Here is a 20,846-nt window from a genome sequence, read left to right as displayed (position 1 = left end):
CTTATCTGATTCTGATTCCACAAGAGCTGCTTTACTTGTGTAGCACATGAGAACCTGGTTGGAGGACCATAGAGGAGGGGAGGGACAAATAATATACAATAAATACATAGTAGAATATGCTATGTCCTTTGAGGGGAAGGAGATCATACCCAGCTGGGAGTAAAGGTAAAGCCTCATTTGAAAGGGTTTTGAAGTACTTATCAGAAAAATGATTTATTTTACTCACAAATTGGCCATAAATAACTTTATAATTATAATTGAAACATTGTTTTTGGAGAAATATCCAAACTGCCTTTTACATGAATAATCTTCCTTTTCCATGAAATATCTACAAAGGCATTTTTGAAGTAACACTGATAGGACTCTTCAAGGAAAATATCCAATCTTTTTCAAACTACCTGTGTGAGGCCAGTTTACTTGAACCAAAACATGTGAATAGATTAAATGTAGAAGCAGATATGAAAATCTAGCTAGCTTTTATTAAGGCATGAAGGCAATATTTTTAAAATGCTCATTTTGTCAGTAATTTTTTTAAACCCTAATATCTTAAACCTTTAACTTCTGTGCATTGACCCATAGGTGGAAGAGTGGTAAGGGTAGGCAATGGGGATCAAGTGACTTGCCCAGGGTCACACAGCCAGGAAGTTTCTGAGGCTAGATTTGAACCCAGGACCTCCTGTCTCTAGGCCTGGCTCTCAATCCACTGAGCTACCCAGCTGCCCCCCTAATATCTTTTATATATATATATATATATGTACATATATATATATATCCTTCTATATTTTATTTGTTACAGGGCTAGGCAATGGGGGTCAAGTGACTTGCCCAGGGTTACACAGCTAGGAAGTGTCTGAGGCCAGATTTGAACCCAGGACCTCCTGTCTCTAGACTTGGCTCTCAATCCACTGAGCCATCCAGCTGCCCCCAGTAATTTTTTGAAAAATAGTTTTTTCATAAAATAATGTATTTGTATATATTTGTTTCATCATTTAAAACAAATCAGTTTATTTCTGATAGCTTTTTTCTCATCTCTACAATGGGAATAGTATCACTAGCAATTCATCTCCTAAGGTTATGAGGATAAAATGGTAGTATCTGGAAAGTGCTACATAAATGCTAGCTATTGCTGCTCCTGCTGCTATAGTATATAGTACCTGGCTGACAAGATTGTTGTAAACTAAAACTTTGTAAACTAGAATATTAGATGTAAGTGAGCTATTCTGAAAAGCTACTAATGGAGGAAAAATTTCCTTATAAAGTACAACCACTTCAAAATAGATCTATTTAAGGTATTAATCATTTTAATAGTTGACACTTGCTGGTACCAATAGGTGATGATTGCTTCTATCTCAAATTGTAGTGCTTTTTCATAGATGAATACTTTCAGACTAAATTTGCTCTCAAAAGATGTCTTTAATTTTACTAAATCCTTTCCCTTAATTCTGTCCTGATAAAAGGTTGCTGGCTTTGTAATCTTGTAACAAAAAATGCCCCCAAGTACAGAAAAGAATCATTTTGCAGTTAATAAGCATTTGTTTTCTTGTCTTCTTCCCCTGTACCTCTGTTGAAAGAAAAAAGAAACAATTGCTTATGACATGTAGTTGAGCTTGTACGCATCATGTCAGTCATTTATGCAGGACTTTCAAAATGAATCAGATATGGAATTTTAATAGCAATGAAAAGTTAAAACAGGATGTACTTGGGGAGGGGTAAGGGTGTAACACTTTATATATGTATATATGAGAGACATTTGATCCCTAGTTTATTGACTTGTTGAAGAAACCCTTGTTTTGTCTATCATCTCTTGATGTTTGCTCTCATCACTTGACAGAATCTCCTAGTTTCTTACTCAAAACCTATCCTCTTAGCTTAACTTTCTTGCCTTCTGCTAAACATTACTTCTCTCCATCAAGTCTTGGCTCTAGTCCCACTTTCTACATTCTTGCCTTTCTTTCTCTCATTGTCCTGTTCTACTCTCCCATCTCTTGATTCTGTTACCACCCTGGTGGCATCACCTCCTTTACCTTTACAGTTACAGTTATATCTGCTCTGCTGCAATAGGCCATTTTACCCATTCTTTATCTTGTACTTGGCTGTTAAATTGATCTTCCTAAAATGTAGATCTGATCTTGTCAAGTTTTTCCTTATTCATTAAACTAGTCATTCCCTGTTAACTAGGATCAAATATATAAGTGCCAACCTTCTACCTATCCATTTTTCTTGCACTTTGACATTGCCTTTGCTAATTCTAGAATAGGATGTATCATCTCATTCCTTGCATTTTCACAGCTTGATTCTGATGACTGGGATACACTGTTTTATCTCAAATCTTGTGCAGAAAGATTTTTAGTCTTCAATAATGCTAATTGATCTTTTCTGAGATTACCTCCAATTTACCATGTATCTACTTGGTAATGGATAACACTCTAGTCCTGGAGTTGGAAAAGTCTTGAGTTCAAATTTTTGCTCTGAAGGGGGTTAGATATTTAGTCCCTAAGAGAATTAGAAGAAAGGAAATGCCCATTAGTTGGAATGAGTAAAAAAAAATGACATGGTTGTAATATTACTATGCTATAAGTCATAGCAAATATGATATAGAGAAACTCGGAAAGAAGAAAAATTAAAATTGAAATCACTTCCTCTGCCACCTTGAACAAAATCTGCTTCAGTTTCCCTAACTGTAAAATTAGTGTAATAATAATAGCACCTACCTTAGAGGAGGGTTTTTGAAAAGATCAAATGAGATAATATTTGTAAAGTACTTAGCATATGCAACCTTTTTGGCTGTGAGAGCTGTACATTGCTCACAGTGAGGCTCCTGTAACACTGCCTGAAAAAAAGTTGACTTTATGACTCCTGCAGAAAGAGCCAAACTTTGCTGACCCCTGCTCTATGGCTTACCCAGAAAAGGATCTGTGTGCCCTTTTTGCGTGTGTGCCCAGGATCACACAGCTAAGGTAGTATTCTAGGCCAGATTTTTGTATCCAGGACCTCCTATCTGTAGTCCTGATTCTCAATCCAATGAACCACCTCGTTGTCACCTAAAATTTAAGATTTCTAATATCTAGTATAGTATTTTCAGTATACCATATTGAGGCCATCAAGCTGGTTTTTTGATGAGCTTTTTTCCAGGCCAAGAAACAAATTTATTTGTTGGCCTTGTTCTAGTTGACTTTTGAGAGAGTTTACTTCTTTCCTCTTGCTATTTCATTTGAATGTATGCTATGCTTTATTCTCATTCTGACTTAATTAAAACTAAAAAGTTGTCAACTCATTTGAGTTTTTGATACTAGGGTTTCATCCACAGTAGCAATACTGGTATCAACAGTTAACTGAAAATGTTAAGAGAAGGCTGTGCAAGAAATTCCACCAATTGCCCCCACCCTCATTGCCAATTGATGATGGTAAAAGATAAAGAAGGAATAAATGCTTCTCTGAGATGTTAAGTAACTTGTTCATGGTCACTTTGACAGCTATAAAATGTGGGAAGTGGGATTTTAATATAGGTCTCTCCTGTCTCCTGGTTTGACTAGTTAGCATATGATAAGTGCTTTCAGGTCTGCAAAACATTCCTTATCCTCAAAACAATATTGTGATTTAGGTATTATAGCCTGCCTTATTCTGCAGATAATTTCATTTTATTTCTGTCTGTGTAATCCTTTTTTTTTTTTTTTTTTTTTTTTTGGTCTTTTTCCACTTTGTTTTTTTCGTCCCAAGGTATATATTATACTTTTCAGGAATCTCCTCAGCTCTCTCCTCTTTACAGTCTCAGTTATGCCACGTCTATATTATGTTTAGTTTTACAGGCACCCCCCCCCCCCCCAACTCCATCCATGCATTTACAGTTGTCATCAGTTGGTCATGCTGATATTCTTTTAGCATGCAAATGGAACATATTTAGGTTCTCAGTCTTTATCTCTACTTCCTTACAGTGCCAAAACTTTTAGAAAGTATTTTACCATAGCTATTTTTACTACTCATCAGGGATTACTGGCCTTGTGAATAAAGTATTGAACTTGTACTCTTTCACTTATTAGTCATTTGACTTTGGGCAACTGAATTTCCTTCAGCTTTTAATTTCCCTATCTCAAAAAAATGGAAATATCTACCTTAAACTTTTACAGAAATATTGTAAGGATCAACTAAGACAGGTATTTTGCATGTTAAAAGCACTGTGTGTAGTGTGTCAACTTTGATCTACTCAACTCCTTAAAACATTTAAAACTACTTTTGGAATTGTACATGTCATTGATAAAGCTAACCCAGTTCTGTTTAATTGGCTTCATGATATCTGAAGTAATACCATTTTAATATTTTAGAGTTGGAAAGCCATCTGCTCTCCCCCTTTTTAAAACATCTTTTAGGTTTTGATATCCTCTGTTTTTTTTATCCAGTATCTCTTAATCTTATTGATCCACCAATATCTCTAGAGACATCCTTATACACAAATATTTAAAAGTCAAAAGAGAAAAAAAGTGGGAAAAATCTGCTTAATACATTGAAAAGTCATCTCACTTATGGACCTCCAACCTCTACCAAAGGATCTGTTGGGAATGTCTTTTATCTGCTCATTCAAGTCATGCTTGATCTTTAAAATTTTTGCTAAATATGCTTGCATTTCTACATTGTTTATTTTGTTTTCTTGGTTCTGTTTGTTCACTGCCTTCATGGAACTCTTTCCATGCTTTGTATTCATGACTCTTTTTACAGCATGATAATGTGTTAGTGTGCCACACGTTTATTTTGATGTTCCCCTGTTTACTTTGTTTCCAGTTATCACAAAGTGATTTATTCTCCTTTATACCACAGAACTCTTTTTCTCTGCAGCTTTGGTGGTTCAGTTACCCTCTTTTATACAGATTTTTATCAGTTACCACTGTTTGCATTAAAATCTAATGCTTCACCCATTGAGAAGGTAAGCAATATGATTTCAGTTATACATGCGAAGTCATCAGAACATTTCCAAATTAACCTGTTATGCAAATGACTTTAAAAATACAAATGCAAAATCCTCAGCTACTCCTTTCCAACAAAACTTCTGTATATTGTCACATGGGTATCATAGATTATTCAAATATGTTCAGATCTGTTCAATATCATTTCCCTAAACCAAGTCTTCCTAACTTATCCTTTTTGAGGCATGGCATCACCATTCCTCTAGTCACACATGTTTTATAAACTCAAGTCTTATCCCTTGTAGCCAAGCAGTTTCTAGAACTTCCTCAGTCACACATTCATTCAAAATTCAAGATTTTTCTGGATAGCTCTGGATTGAGAGTCAGGCCTAGAGACAGGAGGTCCTAGGTTTCAAATCCTGGCCTCAAGACACTTCCCAGCTGTGTGACCCTGGGCAAGTCACTTGACCCCCATTGCCCACTCTTACACTCTTCCACTTAAGAGCTAATACACAGAAGTTAAGGGTTTAAAAAAAAAAGATTTTTCTTCTGTATAGATTTTCCATTCTTCCACTTATCCTTCAACTAGTTGCCAAATTTTTATTTCTAAAATACACATCTGTCCATGACTTTCCTCTGGCAAAAAGCTTTGGTGGCTTCTTGTTTTCTAACTGATAAGTTTTTTGTTTTGGCCTTTTTGACCTTTTTATAGTCTTTTTGAGTCCTAGCTTGTTTTTCCTTAATGATTACACATTCCTTTCTATTCCAGCCAAGTTAACTTATTTGCTTTTTCCCACTATAGTACATTGGACTAATTTGCCACAATGCCTTTATTAAGGCTAATTTGTCATCCTCCTCCCCCCTCCCCTGCTCCACCCCTGTTGTCTAGAACATCTTTCTTCTTTTGTTTCTGAGAACTCCTTTCAAGGCTCAACTCAAGTGCTACTTCTACAAGAGGACTTTTCTGATGACTCTAGTTTGTAGGTTCTTTTTTCTCAAGTTAATGTGTATTTTGTATTTTATTGCTGGCATTTTTCATTTAGAATTCATTACCTTCTAGTAAAATGTAACATTTTTTGAGCAGGGACTTGGTTTGTGTTTTTCTCTTTATTGTTTGTCTACTATCTAGCATATAGCTTGTTGAATGAAATTCTTCCAGAAATTGAGCCATTTATATTTTCCTAATTATAGATTTAAGAAATCAATACTTATGTGAATTAGTTAAAAATTTTTAAACCCATATCTTTTTTTTTAGTACAAGTTTTGAGACAGAAGAGGGGCTAAGTTGGGAAGTGATACCCTCCACTCAGAAATGAATATTTTTCTAAAAACCTACATATCCCAGTGAGTCATAACTCCTGTAAATCATCCAAATTCATTCCCATCTGCCTTAGTCCTCTCACCAAAGTTTGTACACTACTCAGAATTTCACCTGTACCATGAGAAATAAATTTCTTTAACCTTATCTGCTAATTTTTACTGAAACCTGACTCCCTCCCTTCTGATAGAAAATAGGCATCCTTGGCCACCCTTTCCAGTATCACTCATTCTCTTCCACTCATTGGTTGAGGCAAGGTTGTAATTAACTCCTTGCTTTCAATTGCCATTTCTAAGTATTTCCCCTTATCTACATCAATCAGCAATCTCTTCTGAGAGGTTCATGCTATTCCTCTCCCAACTCAAGTCAAAATCATGTTAAGTGACTGCTGATCTCCACGTCAATCTCCTTACTCCCTCAATGAGTTCAATATATGGCTCACAATTTTTCTTTTTCACCTTCTGCTCTCATCATCCTAAAGGACTTCAGCATATTAACTTTTTAACTCAGGTGTCCTGACCATTTCCTTCAACCCATTCACTATTCCTCTCCCTGCCTCAGCCATACAAAGATGCTCATAACCTTGATCTTACCATCATGTACAAATGTACCACCTCCATATTTAAGAATTCCAGAATCGCCTTATCCAACAAAAAAACGCCCTCCCCCCTTTCTGCCTTTTCTTACAAAACCTTACTCTACACTCCTATTGTGACTTCCATAATCCCTTTGAACGGGTTCTAATTCTACACTGTACTCTTGGAATTCCTACCTGTATTATCATGTTGCCATTTATGTCCTGCCAAACCTTAGCTTTGCTCCCACACATATATTGCTGAAAGGAGTAGAAAATCTTGTAACCTTAATCTTTAGGACCATTACATATTTAATCAATATAACATAAGCTGGGCCTTCCCTTCCAGGCAGTCATTCTATGTGTGCTATCCACAATGTTCTTAACAAACATTTTCATTAAATTTTCCATGATTGTCCCCTTCCCTTCAATTGGTCATTGACTATGAACTCCCTAAAGGACTTGTCTCATCTTTTATTTGCCTTAAGCCACTTTATCCAAGGGCCTTTTCACAATCTTCCTTCACTTTGAGAAGGCCTTGGTACTGTTGATTCCCTTCTCTTCATTGATAACTCAAGGTTTTCTATTTATTCTCTATTGGTAATCTTTCTCTGATATTGGTAATCCTGATCAGTTTTCCTCTCCTTTACTAGATTCTCTTCCAAATCACAATCTCTCAACAGTAGATGTCTCTTAGGATTCTGTCCTGGGCTTTCTTACTACTTCCATTTGATCATCTTATTTTTATTTTGATTCTCAAATCTGACTTTCTTGCCCCAGCTAACTTTGCTGCTGACTACTACTCTAGCATCTCCAACTGTCTTTCAGACATCTTAAACTTTCAGATATTTTAAACTAAAATGCGCCTGAAACAGAACTCCTGGTACTCTCCTTCCTCTGCCTTCTGTTATTTTGTAAGGCAACACTATCCTTCACAATTGAAAACATTAACTTTTCACCCTCCATAGCCAAACTTTTGCTAGCACTTGGTAATTTCAACTTTACATCTCTTAAATATTTGGGCTCTCCTTATTAACCTGCTCTTAGCTAAGTCTTATCCCTACACCAATATGCTTCCATTCAGTCACCAAAGTCATTTTCTTTGACCATAGCGCACTCAAAATTCTAGTGGTTCCCTGTTGTCTGTGGTCAAATACAAAATCCTTTGACATTCAAAGTCTCATTTGTAGCTTAGCCTCCTGTTTCCTTTCCAGTTTCCTTATGTCCTTAATCCTCTTGTATGCTTTGATTCACTGACTCAGGGCCTTCCATATTCCACAAATAAGAAACTCCATCTCTAATGAGGCCCCAACTTAAATACCATATTCTACCAGGAGCCTAATATTTCTACTCCTTTCCCTCTGTTCTGCATGTAATTTATTGCATATATTTGTTTATTTTCTATCCCAATAGCTTATAATCTATTGGCTGTACTGACTCTTATCTCTTGCCTTTAATTCCAGTGATAGCATAGTGCTTGGCACATGGCAAAATGTTTTTTATTTTTATTGTAGTTTGAATTCATGTAGTGTGTGTGTATATATATATAAATAATAGGATGTTTTGTTATTTTTTGGACAAATTCAATATATAATATGGGATATCTAGCATTTTTATATTTCTAAGACTTAAGTGTTTTTTTTTTTTTGTTTTTTACAGCATAAGCAGTACTATAATGGATATAGACAGCACAATTTCCAGTGGACGTTCAACTCCTGCAATGATGAACGGACAAGGAAGCACTACTTCTTCAAGCAAAAACATTGCCTATAACTGTTGTTGGGACCAGTGCCAGACTTGCTTCAACTCTAGTCCAGATCTGGCAGATCACATTCGTTCCATACATGTAGATGGTCAGCGAGGAGGGGTTGGTTTTATTCCTTATTCTTCTCACATCCTCTCCATCCTTCCTGTTTGAATTATTTTATAATTTGGAATTGCTATCTAGATTTTCTTTAAAATTACTTTAGTGGGTGTAATTTTTTTTGTTTCTTTACTATAGACATAATTTCTGTTTAGGGTCAATGCATTTTAAAAAAAATTATTAATATTCATTTTTAACATGGTTACATTATTCATTCTCCTACTTTCCCCATCACCCCCGCGTTCCCCCCACCCATGGCTGATGCACTTTTCCACTGATTTTAATGGCAATGCATTTTTATATATGAATATCAGTTTACTTAAAATAATTTTTTAAAATTAACCAATTTCTTCAGTATAGGTTAAAAGCAAGAGAGGAAAAATTCCCAAAGCATTTTAGATACAATAGAGTACAACAGATTTTTGTTTCCTGGTTTCATTTTACCTTTTTCAAGTTAAAGAAGATTCTAATCTTTTAATTTTGCTTTTTTTTTTTTCAGGCTTACTTAAATTTAAAAATATTTTTTCCTGATGACTTTTGAAATTATCACAACGATTTCTGGAAAATAAACACCCCCCCTTACTGAATCCTCATGAGACAAAGGACACCCAGCAAATTAACTTACAATATAATGATCATTTCTGGTCATTATATAAAACATTCTGTCCTGGTAGTCCCCTGTTTTGCTAATTAGTCTTGAAATCCTGTAGTTTTTCAAATTTGTATGACTTTTTTTGATCTTTTTATTTACATTGTTAATGTCATTATGCATGCAAATCTTAGGATTCTGCTTATTTTGTTTTATCAGTTCATATAACTTCTATACATAATTATTTTCATATTTTATTTTTTCAATCATCCTATAATCTATAGTCAGCTATTTGAAAATTTGTTAACCACTACAAGGAATGCTATGATTATTTTTGTATTTATAGACATTTTGAAAGCCCCAGAGTAGTATTGCTTGGTCAAAGGGTATGAATTGTAGGAAAAACAAAAGCTTTTTTTCCTCTTTTTTTTTTAACCCTTAACTTCTGACTTAGTATGTATTGGTTTTAAGGCAGAAAGCGCTAGGCAATGGGGGTTAAGTGACTTGCCTAGGGTCACACAGCTAGGAAGTGTCCGAGTTCAGATTTGAACCTAGGACTTCCTGTCTCTGGGCCTGACTCTCCACTGAGCTGCGGCCCCCCCTCCCAGTTTCAAGGTAATAACATTAACTTGAAAAGACATCCCTAGAAAAAGTTTTATAAAATTCTAGCTCTTGTTTGTTTTGAATTAGAAATATTTCTAGGTGGTGACCATAAGTTCAAAATATCAGTTTACCCCCAAAACCTTATAATGATTATATTGCTATCTTATAGTAGCACTTTTTATTAAAAGAGTAGCTAAAATCAGGTTACAATTATGCTTTTTTACTTCAGCAGGTATAGATCTACTTTGATAAATTCAATTCTGATGGTACAGAGGTAGGATTGAGGATATTAATACTTTCAGGAATGTTTTCAACTGCTATGATTATAGTTTTATTGAATACTTAAGTTTAAAGAATTTTAGCATGAAACCTTAAATTACAAATTTTTCTCCACTTTAAATTTTCTGGAAATTCATACATCTATTTACTATTTCAATACATTGAGGTACAGTAGTGCTATCTTAATTGAGGTTGGCTTGCTTTGTCATAGCTGACGACTTCCAAGGCTGCATTAATTTTCTTTTTAAAATTTTAGACAAGAATTTACCTTGAATTTTTATTTATGGAACAGTCAGAAACAAGTTTATGTATTGATAGAGTTTAAAGCATTTATTAAGTTCTTAATTTTTCCAAATGCTGTTTGTATGTTGTTAATACAAGTAGGGAAAAAGAAAGTTCTTAGAAATTTCTAAGATTCTTATTCCAAGAGGTCCATTATTAATGGATTATGGCACATAATAATAGCAAAAAAACCACCAATCTCATTGACTACATATAACATACTATGTGTATGCCTGCCTAGCCAGGAATGAGACTCTAGTGTTGGAGGATACCTATCAGAGACCATCAGTTTGTCATTGGACCCATAGTATCTTATTGTGGGTTTAAAAAAATCTCAAAACTTAGTAGACTTCTGAATTCTGTGACAGGCCTGCTTGTTTCTATCCTAAAAAATGAGGAACATATTGAATTAAAGGGACCCCTGGTTCTAATTGTTGACATTCTTATCCCATGTTCTGACATTTATATAATAATATATAGCCCTATCTTATCATTTTGCCCGTTGGAGGTAGGGGAGATTATTTCCCCCATTTTATAGAAGAAATTAAAGAGAACGAGGATTGAATGAAATAACCCTAAGAATCCCACAGCTAGGAAGTGTCTGAGCCTGGATTTGAATTTGAGCCTATGCTACCTACCTGCCTCTTTCTCATGATAAAGGCCTTTTAATTTTGATTAAATACTCCCATTTTGTTTTTTACACTTTATAAAAATTGTCACCAAACTTTTCCCAAGAGTTGATTCCCAAAGTGGGCGCCACTGCCCCCTGATGGGTGCTGCAGCAATTCAGGTGTGGCAGTGATGGCCACAAGTGCATTTGGGGGCGGTGAATAACTGTAAGGGGTCTGTCATAGTATGTGACAGGGGGCGCTAAGTAATAATTTTTCGGGAAAGGGGGCGGTGGGCCAAAAAAGTTTGGGAACCACTGAGTTATGCCATATGATGCTTTTAAAAGCTCATCCCCATGTTAAAAAGCATGAAATCATGTTCAGTGTTTCGAAACCTATTGATCTCCTCTTAGAAAACAATGGTATAAGGGCAACCTTATTTTATGGAATTATGAGTTGTAATTTTGCAACATTAATTTTTGACATGTTTCCCTAGTTTTTTGCAGATAAATTTAAATGTTCATATCCTTTGACCCATAGATTTCACTACCGAATAATTTTTTTACTCCAAGGTGGTCACTAAAATATTTATAGCAGCCATTTTCGTGATAGCAAAGGATCATAAACTTAGATGTCCATCAACTGAGAAGTAACAAGTACATTAATACATGAATATAATGAAATATTATTGAAGTAAATTATAAATATGAATAGAGAAGCTTAGAAAAGATCATTTGTAGTGATGCATAATGAAACACAGTTCTAAGAGAACATTAAACACAAAATACTACAACAGTGTAAATGAAAAGTGCAACCAATCCCCAAAATCATAAGTGATGTTTGCAAAATTTAAACATCAATTTAAAAAATTTCTCCAGTTTATCCTTTTAAAAAGGGACAATCTTCACTATGTACAATTGGCTAAAACTAACCAACAGAATCTGATAGTTTCACTCCTATATTACCTTGCTTCTGCAAATAAAGGATGGATTTTAATTTTCTAAATATTTAGATGCAAAATTTAGGCATTAAAAATAGTATTCAGTTTTGTTCCTTTTTCTTATTGAGATACATAGATATTTTTGCAGTTCTGTTTCATTCTGTATCAAGTTATATTTCTACATTTTATATTTATACTGTCATGTATGAAAGTCATTGGGTATAGATGTTTTTAGCTCAGAGTTGACAACTTTTATTTTGGGGGATATGGAGTATCTCACAATAGAAACGAACTATATAAGTTTGTTAAATGTTTTAGTGGTTTAAGGTGTGCATATAATAGGGAAATCAAATAACAAAGACTAAGTACAAGTATAAGAGAACTGTATTCTTGGGTTCATGCTTCTGTGCATGACTGGGTTTCAAACACTAGTAAAAAGATTTGACTGATTTTTAAGGTACTTTCTGTTCACTTACGTATTCTGGGCTTTTGCAAGCAGGTTTTCACTCCTTGAGAAATTTAGTCTTTACTCTTGGAACTTGATTATTAGAAGTTTATCAGTATGTTTCTTTCTTTAGATATTTTGTTTTAGACTTCTTTTCTTATTACTTTTGTAGCCTTTTGGTTTCTTAATTTTCTTTTTTGTAGAATGGTGTAGATTTGAAGCAGTCCAATCAGCTCATTCAGATAGGGATTCTACCTCTTAAATCTTTGAGAAATAATCATTGTGTTTAGATAGAATCAGGTAGCTTTCTGGATCTTAGTTTATATCCCATTACTTAAAAAATAATATCTTTTGTGATGAAATATTTTAGTAATTTTGTGGTCAGAATTTAACTGGGTGTGGGTTAAGAGGAAACCTCTTCTTACTGTTTTATGTTTCATGTAATATTGGTAGGACATACTGTTAAAATTATATTTTTCTCACATGTTCCTTGCAAAGGAATAAGCCCATTGTCATTTTCATTGGACATTTTTTTGGAACAGAGTCTACTTCAAAACCCTTTTCTACTTTAGGTGGAATTTTACTTTCCCAGTCTGGTTTCTCATAATTTTGCTGTAAAAAGTTAAAACAACATTATGGATGGCTATCTAACTGTAGTCAGGACATTTGATTGCAATTTTTTTCCTGACATGTACAAATTGTTCTGAAGTTTACCTTACCTGTTGGTAAATTTTATTGCTTTTATGAACTTAAATTTAATTTCCTGGTGTGCAGTTAAGATTTTCTGTTATCTTGCATTAAATTGTTTTGCACTAGTTTTTTTAACCATCCATCCTATATATAGGTTACATACAGTGTGCAGTGTTAGTGACAAAAGAGGGATGCATCATTTTTTACTGTCACAGAGGCCCACATAAATTATGCACACTTTCAAATAAATACACTGGTACATTTGTTCAAGGAATTGACCAATTGAAGGAGTTACTACCCTTGGTGTACCCAGTTTTGTACCAGCCTTCTTCATCTTGGGCATTCTGGAGAAGATCCTTGAAGGTAAGGTACTACTAAGGAACAAGCTTATGCTTACAGAAGAAAGTAAGGTTTTCTGGAATGCTCAAAAGAATTCTAAGCTTGTCCTTAAATTTGGAGATACCAGGTTTCTAGATAACAGCCTCTAGAACAGTGTAAATCTGAAGGGACTCTGATACAAAAAAGAACTAAAATTTCTGTACTTCCTGAGAAATCTAAATGCTGTTATCAGCATTCCTTAGAGGAATTAAAAAAATTTCAGGTCATTGAAATATGATGCTTGAGTTTTTCTCCCCTCACTATTTTTATCTCTTCCTTGTCCCAAACTCTGGATAAGTACATTATAGGTTTAATAGTTTACAAAGTACTTTCATTTCAGTGTTATTGTGAGAGTGCAGTTATTATCCTTTCATAAAAACAGATATGAAGATCAAAATGTTAAGTTTATGGCTTTCACATAAGGCCCCCCGATTCCAAATCTAGTGTTCTTTTCATCATCACTTCCTCTTCATTCTGTCACTAGTTTTTGCAATATTGATTCCTTATTAAAAATTTAACTTGTCATCTCTGCATTTGCAAAATCCAGGCTATCAGGATTGTCTTTTTTAATTTACTCAAACTTCTGTTAGCTGTAGGACTACAGGCAAGTCAACTTAAACTTAGAATTCCTTGGAGACAATGAGAGATTTGACTTGCATGTGCTTATAAGACTTTCAGACTGATTCCTTCAACTGGAAGTCTTCTAGGTATATCAAACCTGGGCTGTTCAAAATAAAACAGAAGAGAAACCCCAAATTTGCATCCCATCTCCCATTATTTGTGAAAGAGCAGTCTCTCCCCCCCCCCCCTTGGTAACATTCACTTCCTCTTTCTTTTACCCTATACTTTAATCCATTATCAAAAGCTGGTTATGTGTTTCTAAATAACTTTTATGTCCCCTTCTACTTAGGTGGCCAGCACCCTAATTTAAGCCCTTGTTACCTTGCATTATAACCACTTTTCTCCTTAGGTCTTCCCATACCAATCCACTCACCAGCCATTGTCACTTGTTACTTAGGCAACTAAAAGTGGATTCTTAAGTCCCCTAGCATTTAAAGCTCTACATTCTGGTCCCTTATTTTTCTTGTCTTATTATACTATTTTCTTCACCATGTAGTTCTATGATCTAGCTACTACTATAGCAGATTGCAGTTTTTCCTCTTACACCGAGTCTCATCTTTTGGGGCCTTTTCAATTGCTTTGTTCCTTCATCATTCTTGCTAGCTCTTTCCTAGCTCTTTTTAAGACTCAACTCATCTTAGCCTTTTTCTAGTTTTTCAGCTTGCCCCATCTACTCTGAACATACCTTATTTTATTCTCCCCTTTAGAATATCCCCTCCTTAAGGGCAGGTACTGGTTTTTGTTTATTCTCAGTGCTTATCAGTGTCTTACATATAGTAATCATTATCATTTAACAGATATTTGTTGGTCTACTGATTGTCCACACCTTTGACTAGGAAAAAGATCATCATTTGATGGGCTTTATTTTTTCATTATGCCTATTGGAGGGCAGAAAATCTCATGGTTCCTTGTACCAACATCTTTCTTGTGACTGAGCCTTGGGATCTAATCTTCCATAGAAAGAAAGAGTGGGACTAATCTTAAAATCAAGTGAATTTCTTAGAATGAGTTTCTTAAAGAGATAGTAGTATCATCCCAAATTGAAGTAATTTCTGACCTACTTAAGAGATTAGAAAGTGCTTTGTAAACTCATCAGTTATATGTTATCTGAAATTTTTGTGTAATGGGAAGTATTTATGATATAAACCTTGGATTTATTTCAGTAGCCTTATTTATGATCCTAGATCCAACTCATTTAAAAATTTTTTTAAAAACTAAATATAGACTTTTTGAGGAAAGCTTTCAAGTTTCATTTTAATATTTGAGAAAAAGGTCTATTCCAAAACCCAGTTTGTTTATGAAGACTAAGCTGCCTACTTTTTTTAACCTGCCTACTTTTTAATAAAAACTTTTGAGCATGAAGAAAGAATGGCTTTGAATTAGGTTTTTACATGTTTTTGTTTTTATTTTTTAATAGGGTTGAACAGGTTATTATTTGGCCTTAAGATTGTAGTCAAGATATTATTGCTAAGCACAGGGGACCTTAATAAATTCTTTTTAACTCCTGTAAAATAAGTCATTTAGGGTTATTTTATGATTTTAACTCCAAGAAGTCTATTTGAAAATGTTAGGTCATTTTATCTAACATGACCTATGTAATGGATAGAATAGAAAGGTTCCCACTGCTGTTTTATTGATTTAGTCAAAGAGGTTCCAATAAGTTTTTATACTTCATTACTTATACTCTTGTCAAGCATAGTCAAAATCCAATCAAGAGTATTGTAATGAATTTTTTTCCTGGTGCTTCCCAAAAAATTTGGTAAGAGTATGTCTCCTTTTAGAATTGATCACTTTATGAGTTTTTTTTTTTGGGGGGGGGGGTCAACTTACACCAAAAATTAACAAAGTAGAATAGAATTTCTGTAGCAGTCATTATGTTCTCACATTTTTGATAAACATGTAAATATGAAAAAACCAATAGTTTGAAATTGTTTTAGGTATACACATGCATAAGCATATGCATACAGGAAATGCACATAGTTTGATAAAATAATATGTTTATGTATCTGCATCTTATTGTTGCTCCTCACAGATGAAATAATGAACACATTGTGTGAATTATTGCATGCATCCAGTATTTCATTGGCAGTATTTTTTACCCAAAAATTGGTAAGATTGTTAAGAGTGGAACCAGTTGGTTTATTCCATTGGTAGTGATTTTTTTTTACTTATTCAAATTTAAGCTGCTTTAACTATGAAGTCTAAAAATCTTATAAAACATAAGCAAATTGGACTTTTAAGGGGAGAAATTTTAATTCTTATACTTACTTGTCCTACCTGACTGATTAAATTTGTTCTTGAAGGGTATTCAGTATTCTTAGTTTTCTCCAGTGTAAAATGTTTTGAGCATAAATTAGAAAATGTTAAATATCATGTCTTATTAGAAATTTGGTTTTCTGTTTTTATATACATTCTAATTGTGGAAGTTTATGTGCTTTGAAGTATCATTTTAATCTTAGATAAGAGAATAATGCTTATCTTCTAAAGGTAGTAATTATAATGACTGAAAAACATTCTTAGATTAAGTTTCACAAAGATTTTTGTTTCACTAAATAACATTGAAATGGGATGGTGAGGCCTTTCTGCATAGTTTGCTGGACAATTAAAAACCCAGTCATACCCAGGTTGCTTATACCCAAGAACATAAGTCTTACTTTAATAGTCAAAGAATAAAAATTCTCCATGTGGTGACTTTTTACAAATAGATATTTCAACATTATACTGTAAAGAAAAACTGCTTCTGTTTTTGTTTCCTTTTCATTCTTTAGTCCACAAGTTTATTGAGAATAATTTTTAGTGGAATAGATTGCATATTTTTATTAAAAGTAGTTTTATATATGCCTATAAGAATGAAGAATTTCTTTTAACTCACATTTAATCAGTTACTAGCTTTTCTGAGTTTTTTTACATCTCTGAAACCAAGATAAGTATTCTATCTGCTTGAAACTATTTTACTTTTGATGTCTTTTCAACATTTTGCTGATTTTATAATGCAATAAGTCAAAACTTGTTTGTTACATCTTTTAATTTTGTCCAGTTACTTATAAAGGCAAATCTGTTTTAATAGTTGTTAATTATGTATTTTGTATTTTGTATGTATTATGTATTTTTTATACTGTGTTAACTGAGTTCTGTTTTATTCAAGAGAATGCATTTGGAAAGGAAGCATATAAATAGGCCTTCTAAATAGTGTCTTATTACAGATAAAAAGTGAAGCTTTTGCTTTACTATAGAGATCTGAAATTTGGTCTCTTCACATATTCCATTGTTTAATTTGGATATTAAAAATTATTTTAAATAGTTTTGAAAGATACATCTTTTTAGGTGAACAGTGAAATAAAAAATGAAAACAATAAAAACAATACCCATATTTTTGCAGGGGAATTAAAGAGACTTTTGTTTTTGACAGGTATTTGTTTGCCTATGGAAGGGTTGTAAAGTATATAACACTCCTTCAACCAGTCAAAGTTGGTTACAAAGACACATGCTGACACACAGTGGAGATAAACCTTTCAAGGTAAGTAATTTTTTGCAACTTATATAGTTTTATTAATGAGCAATTTGTTATAGAGAATGATTTGCTAAAATTTAGAAAAATCTGTTGCTACAGATTTATCTTAAGGAGTTCTTGTCAAACAATAATATAACTGGTGGGGTATGGTTAGTTGGGTGAAACCTAAAGCCTTATAAAGTCTTCCAAAATAGTTCTTACATTTACAATAGTGAAATCATAGGGAATTTTGATAGTAGGTACTTACAATGTTTTGTAAGGAAAATGCTTTGTAAATATTAATGGGCTATCTAAATGAGTCAATTATGAGATTATGTCAGAAGACCCTGATTTTAGTATGTACAAAGCTGTGTTCTGTTTTATTATAGTAGTGCCATATATAGGTATTGAATATGTGGGAATAACTAAGAATGGAACCTTCTAGGGAGTCAGTATACTTATCTTTTTAATTTTTTTCTCATTTGCAGTTTTCTGATAGTTCTGATCTTTTTTCCTTTGGATATTAAACTAGAATAATCTGTCCCAAACATGATCAGTTTGCATACTTTGAAATTTTATTTTTTAAAAAAAATTTATAATATCTGGAGCATGGATTATAATCAAACAGAACTGCAATAACATATTGACTGTAGGATAATTGTAATTTCTAGTGTTTTCGCTTTACTGTAAACTTAAGGAAATGTTCTTTTAACGTTTTGGATGTAGCAAGGCCAAATTTGGAACCTGTTGAAAATGAAAGAATAAACCAAACTAAACTAAAGTTTAAATTTAAATTTAATTGATAAAATACACCATGAATTTCACTTCATTGTTTTGTTTTTTTTTTTAATTTTAATTTAGTGTGTTGTTGGTGGTTGCAATGCCAGCTTTGCATCTCAGGGAGGGCTAGCTCGTCATGTACCTACACACTTTAGTCAGCAGAATTCTTCAAAAGTTGCCAGCCAGCCAAAGGCCAAAGAGGAATCTCCTTCTAAAGCTGGAATGAATAAGAGGAGGAAGTTAAAAAATAAAAGACGACGCTCTTTACGTAAGTACTTAAATCTGAGAGGAAAGTATACATTTTCCAAAGATTCTTTTCATCATGTAACCATTGGATTAGCTATTTTTCATATATTTGGTTCATTATGAGAATTCAGCCACATGTGTCTTCAGCTGTAGATAATATTATTCACCTGTACTGCTTCAGAGTATGTGCCAAGTATTGGCATCTGTGATTGGTATCTGTGAGTTTAATATTTATAATTGATTTATGAGAAATAAGCATATTGATATTTGGCACATCATTTTGTCACATGATGTATAAAAATTAACTTTTCTTTTATAGCTAAATAAAATTTAACCTTTATTGTAGAACATCTTTGGATTTGCCTATAAATTTTTTAAAAAGTCGCATAAATTTGAGTATTTGACACTTAGATCTGATAGGAAAATATTGTTTGCTTGAAAAATTGATGAAATTTAGTGCCTAGTGTCATTAGAGAAATTGAATGATTCTTAGTTAATTCAATAAGGAATTTATGAGAAAGGATTACTAATCCTTTTAAACATTGTATGATAAAGTAGTGTTCTGAAAACCTCCCAGAGTTATTTACCTCACCTTGTGTGGAAACAAAAAAAGTGATTTCATAAAAATCATGTCCGTTATGCAACATTAATTAATGCAGTGAGTTTAGGATGCATAAGTGACTCCTACTCTGAAGGAGTTTATAGTCTTGGGGAAACAGACACATTTTTAAAATGTGATTACTGCAAATTCCTCTGTTATAAAGAAGGAATGTAATTCTTCAATTGGGGTAGGAATTCATTTAATATTTGTTTTGGGTTATAGGTCTTAATGGTTTTTATGATCACTTGAAATGGAGGAAATAGTGTAAAAATTGTAGGATTTGGTTTGAAATGATTCAATTATATTATTTGCAGAGGGTTTGGGCAAGGCATATACTTTGCAGGCAGCTTGGAACTGAGTAGGCTAACATTCTGGAATGAGGGTAACACTTAAAGAAGGACACTGGGATTCCAAGGTGTGATCTCTGGGCACCAATAAGAGCAGAAGCTTACTTCCTGTGGCCATCTTGGTATAGAGCCACAGGAGGAAGCTGAGTTCAGTCAGACCAACTGGGCTCTGGCCTTTTGGCCTCTAGCCAACCCATCTGACTAGCCTGTACTTTAATTCAGTGGACCAGCTAATTCAGGAAATAGTTAGCTAGATTTAATTTAGGCAGATAGTGAGTGCGCAGAGAGAATAGTGTAATTTATTGGGAAGGAAGTGACCTTTGCAGATCAGTTTATGGGAAGGAGTTAGCAACAATTAGAGCTAGGGAATCTCTGGTCCATGTATCCATCCTGTGTTTTGCTCAATAAATGAGAGAGCAGTCAGATTGTGTTGTCATCAACACTTGTCTCTAGCACTGGCCTGAACCTCAACTCAGTATCCCTAGACTGGAGCATGTTCTCCCACTCACTTATTTCAAAATGAATGGAAGGTTCAGTGGGGCTTTTGAAGGGAAGGGAAATGGAAAGGATGTTAAGACACAATGCATTAATAAAAATTCAAGTTTGATAATTTAAAGGAACAAATCTTCTAGAAATGATTGGAAGCTTCATTAGGTTTATTGTAGAGGGGTTCCAGAAGTAGTTGCGGACACAGCTAGTGATGACTCCTATTTCAAATCTTGCATATAGTTCATAGTAACCTATAAGATAAAAGGAAATGTGTTCATTTCAGTGGATTTAAGTATTTTATGTCCTTTGTCTTATGGATACAATATATAAAGCAAAACTTGTGGAAGGTATGTAGGTTTAAAGTGGGATGCAAAGGGCCAGATACACTGTGGTACAATCCAGTGTAAAGGACTTCTTCTCTACTAGCAGCAAAGCAATGCAGTGATCCAGGATGAGGGGCCTATGAGAATTCTATCCACATTCAGAGGAAGAACTCTGGGAGTGGAAACCAAGAAGAAAAACAACTACTTTATCACATGGGTTGATTGGGGACTCTAAAATGATCACCCTAGTGCAAATATCAATAGTATAGAAATAGGTCTTGATCAATGACAGATGTAAAACCCAGTGGAATTAGTCAGCTATGGGAAGGGGCATGGGAGAGGGGAGGGAAAACATTATTCTTGTAACCATGGAAAAATTCTAAATTTATTAATTAAATTAAATTTTCAAGGATAAAAAAAATAAAGTTGGGTATGACATGTACACATTGAAATGCAAGATAATTTGAAGAGAGAGATGATACTA

At 33.8% G+C, this 20,846-nt stretch overlaps 1 protein-coding gene across 5 annotated transcripts in view; it reads left to right on the top strand.

Annotated features, from left to right (window-relative positions):
- AEBP2 (AE binding protein 2) overlaps positions 1–20,846 on the top strand; it is a 69,936-nt gene that overhangs the window by 6,745 nt on the left and 42,345 nt on the right. For all 5 annotated transcript variants that reach the window (XM_044679889.1, XM_044679890.1, XM_044679894.1 and 2 more), the window contains exons 2-4: positions 8,447–8,654; positions 17,496–17,603; positions 18,438–18,624. In XM_044679889.1, coding sequence (XP_044535824.1) covers positions 8,447–8,654; positions 17,496–17,603; positions 18,438–18,624 — 503 coding nt within the window. The remainder of the gene's footprint in view (positions 1–8,446; positions 8,655–17,495; positions 17,604–18,437; positions 18,625–20,846) is intronic.

This window comes from Gracilinanus agilis, chromosome 5 (genome assembly GCF_016433145.1).
Source record: "Gracilinanus agilis isolate LMUSP501 chromosome 5, AgileGrace, whole genome shotgun sequence".
In the NCBI taxonomy this organism is placed as follows: Eukaryota; Metazoa; Chordata; class Mammalia; order Didelphimorphia; family Didelphidae; genus Gracilinanus; species Gracilinanus agilis.
Note: the sequence above shows the minus strand (reverse complement) of the source record. Positions and strands in the feature narration are given on the sequence as shown.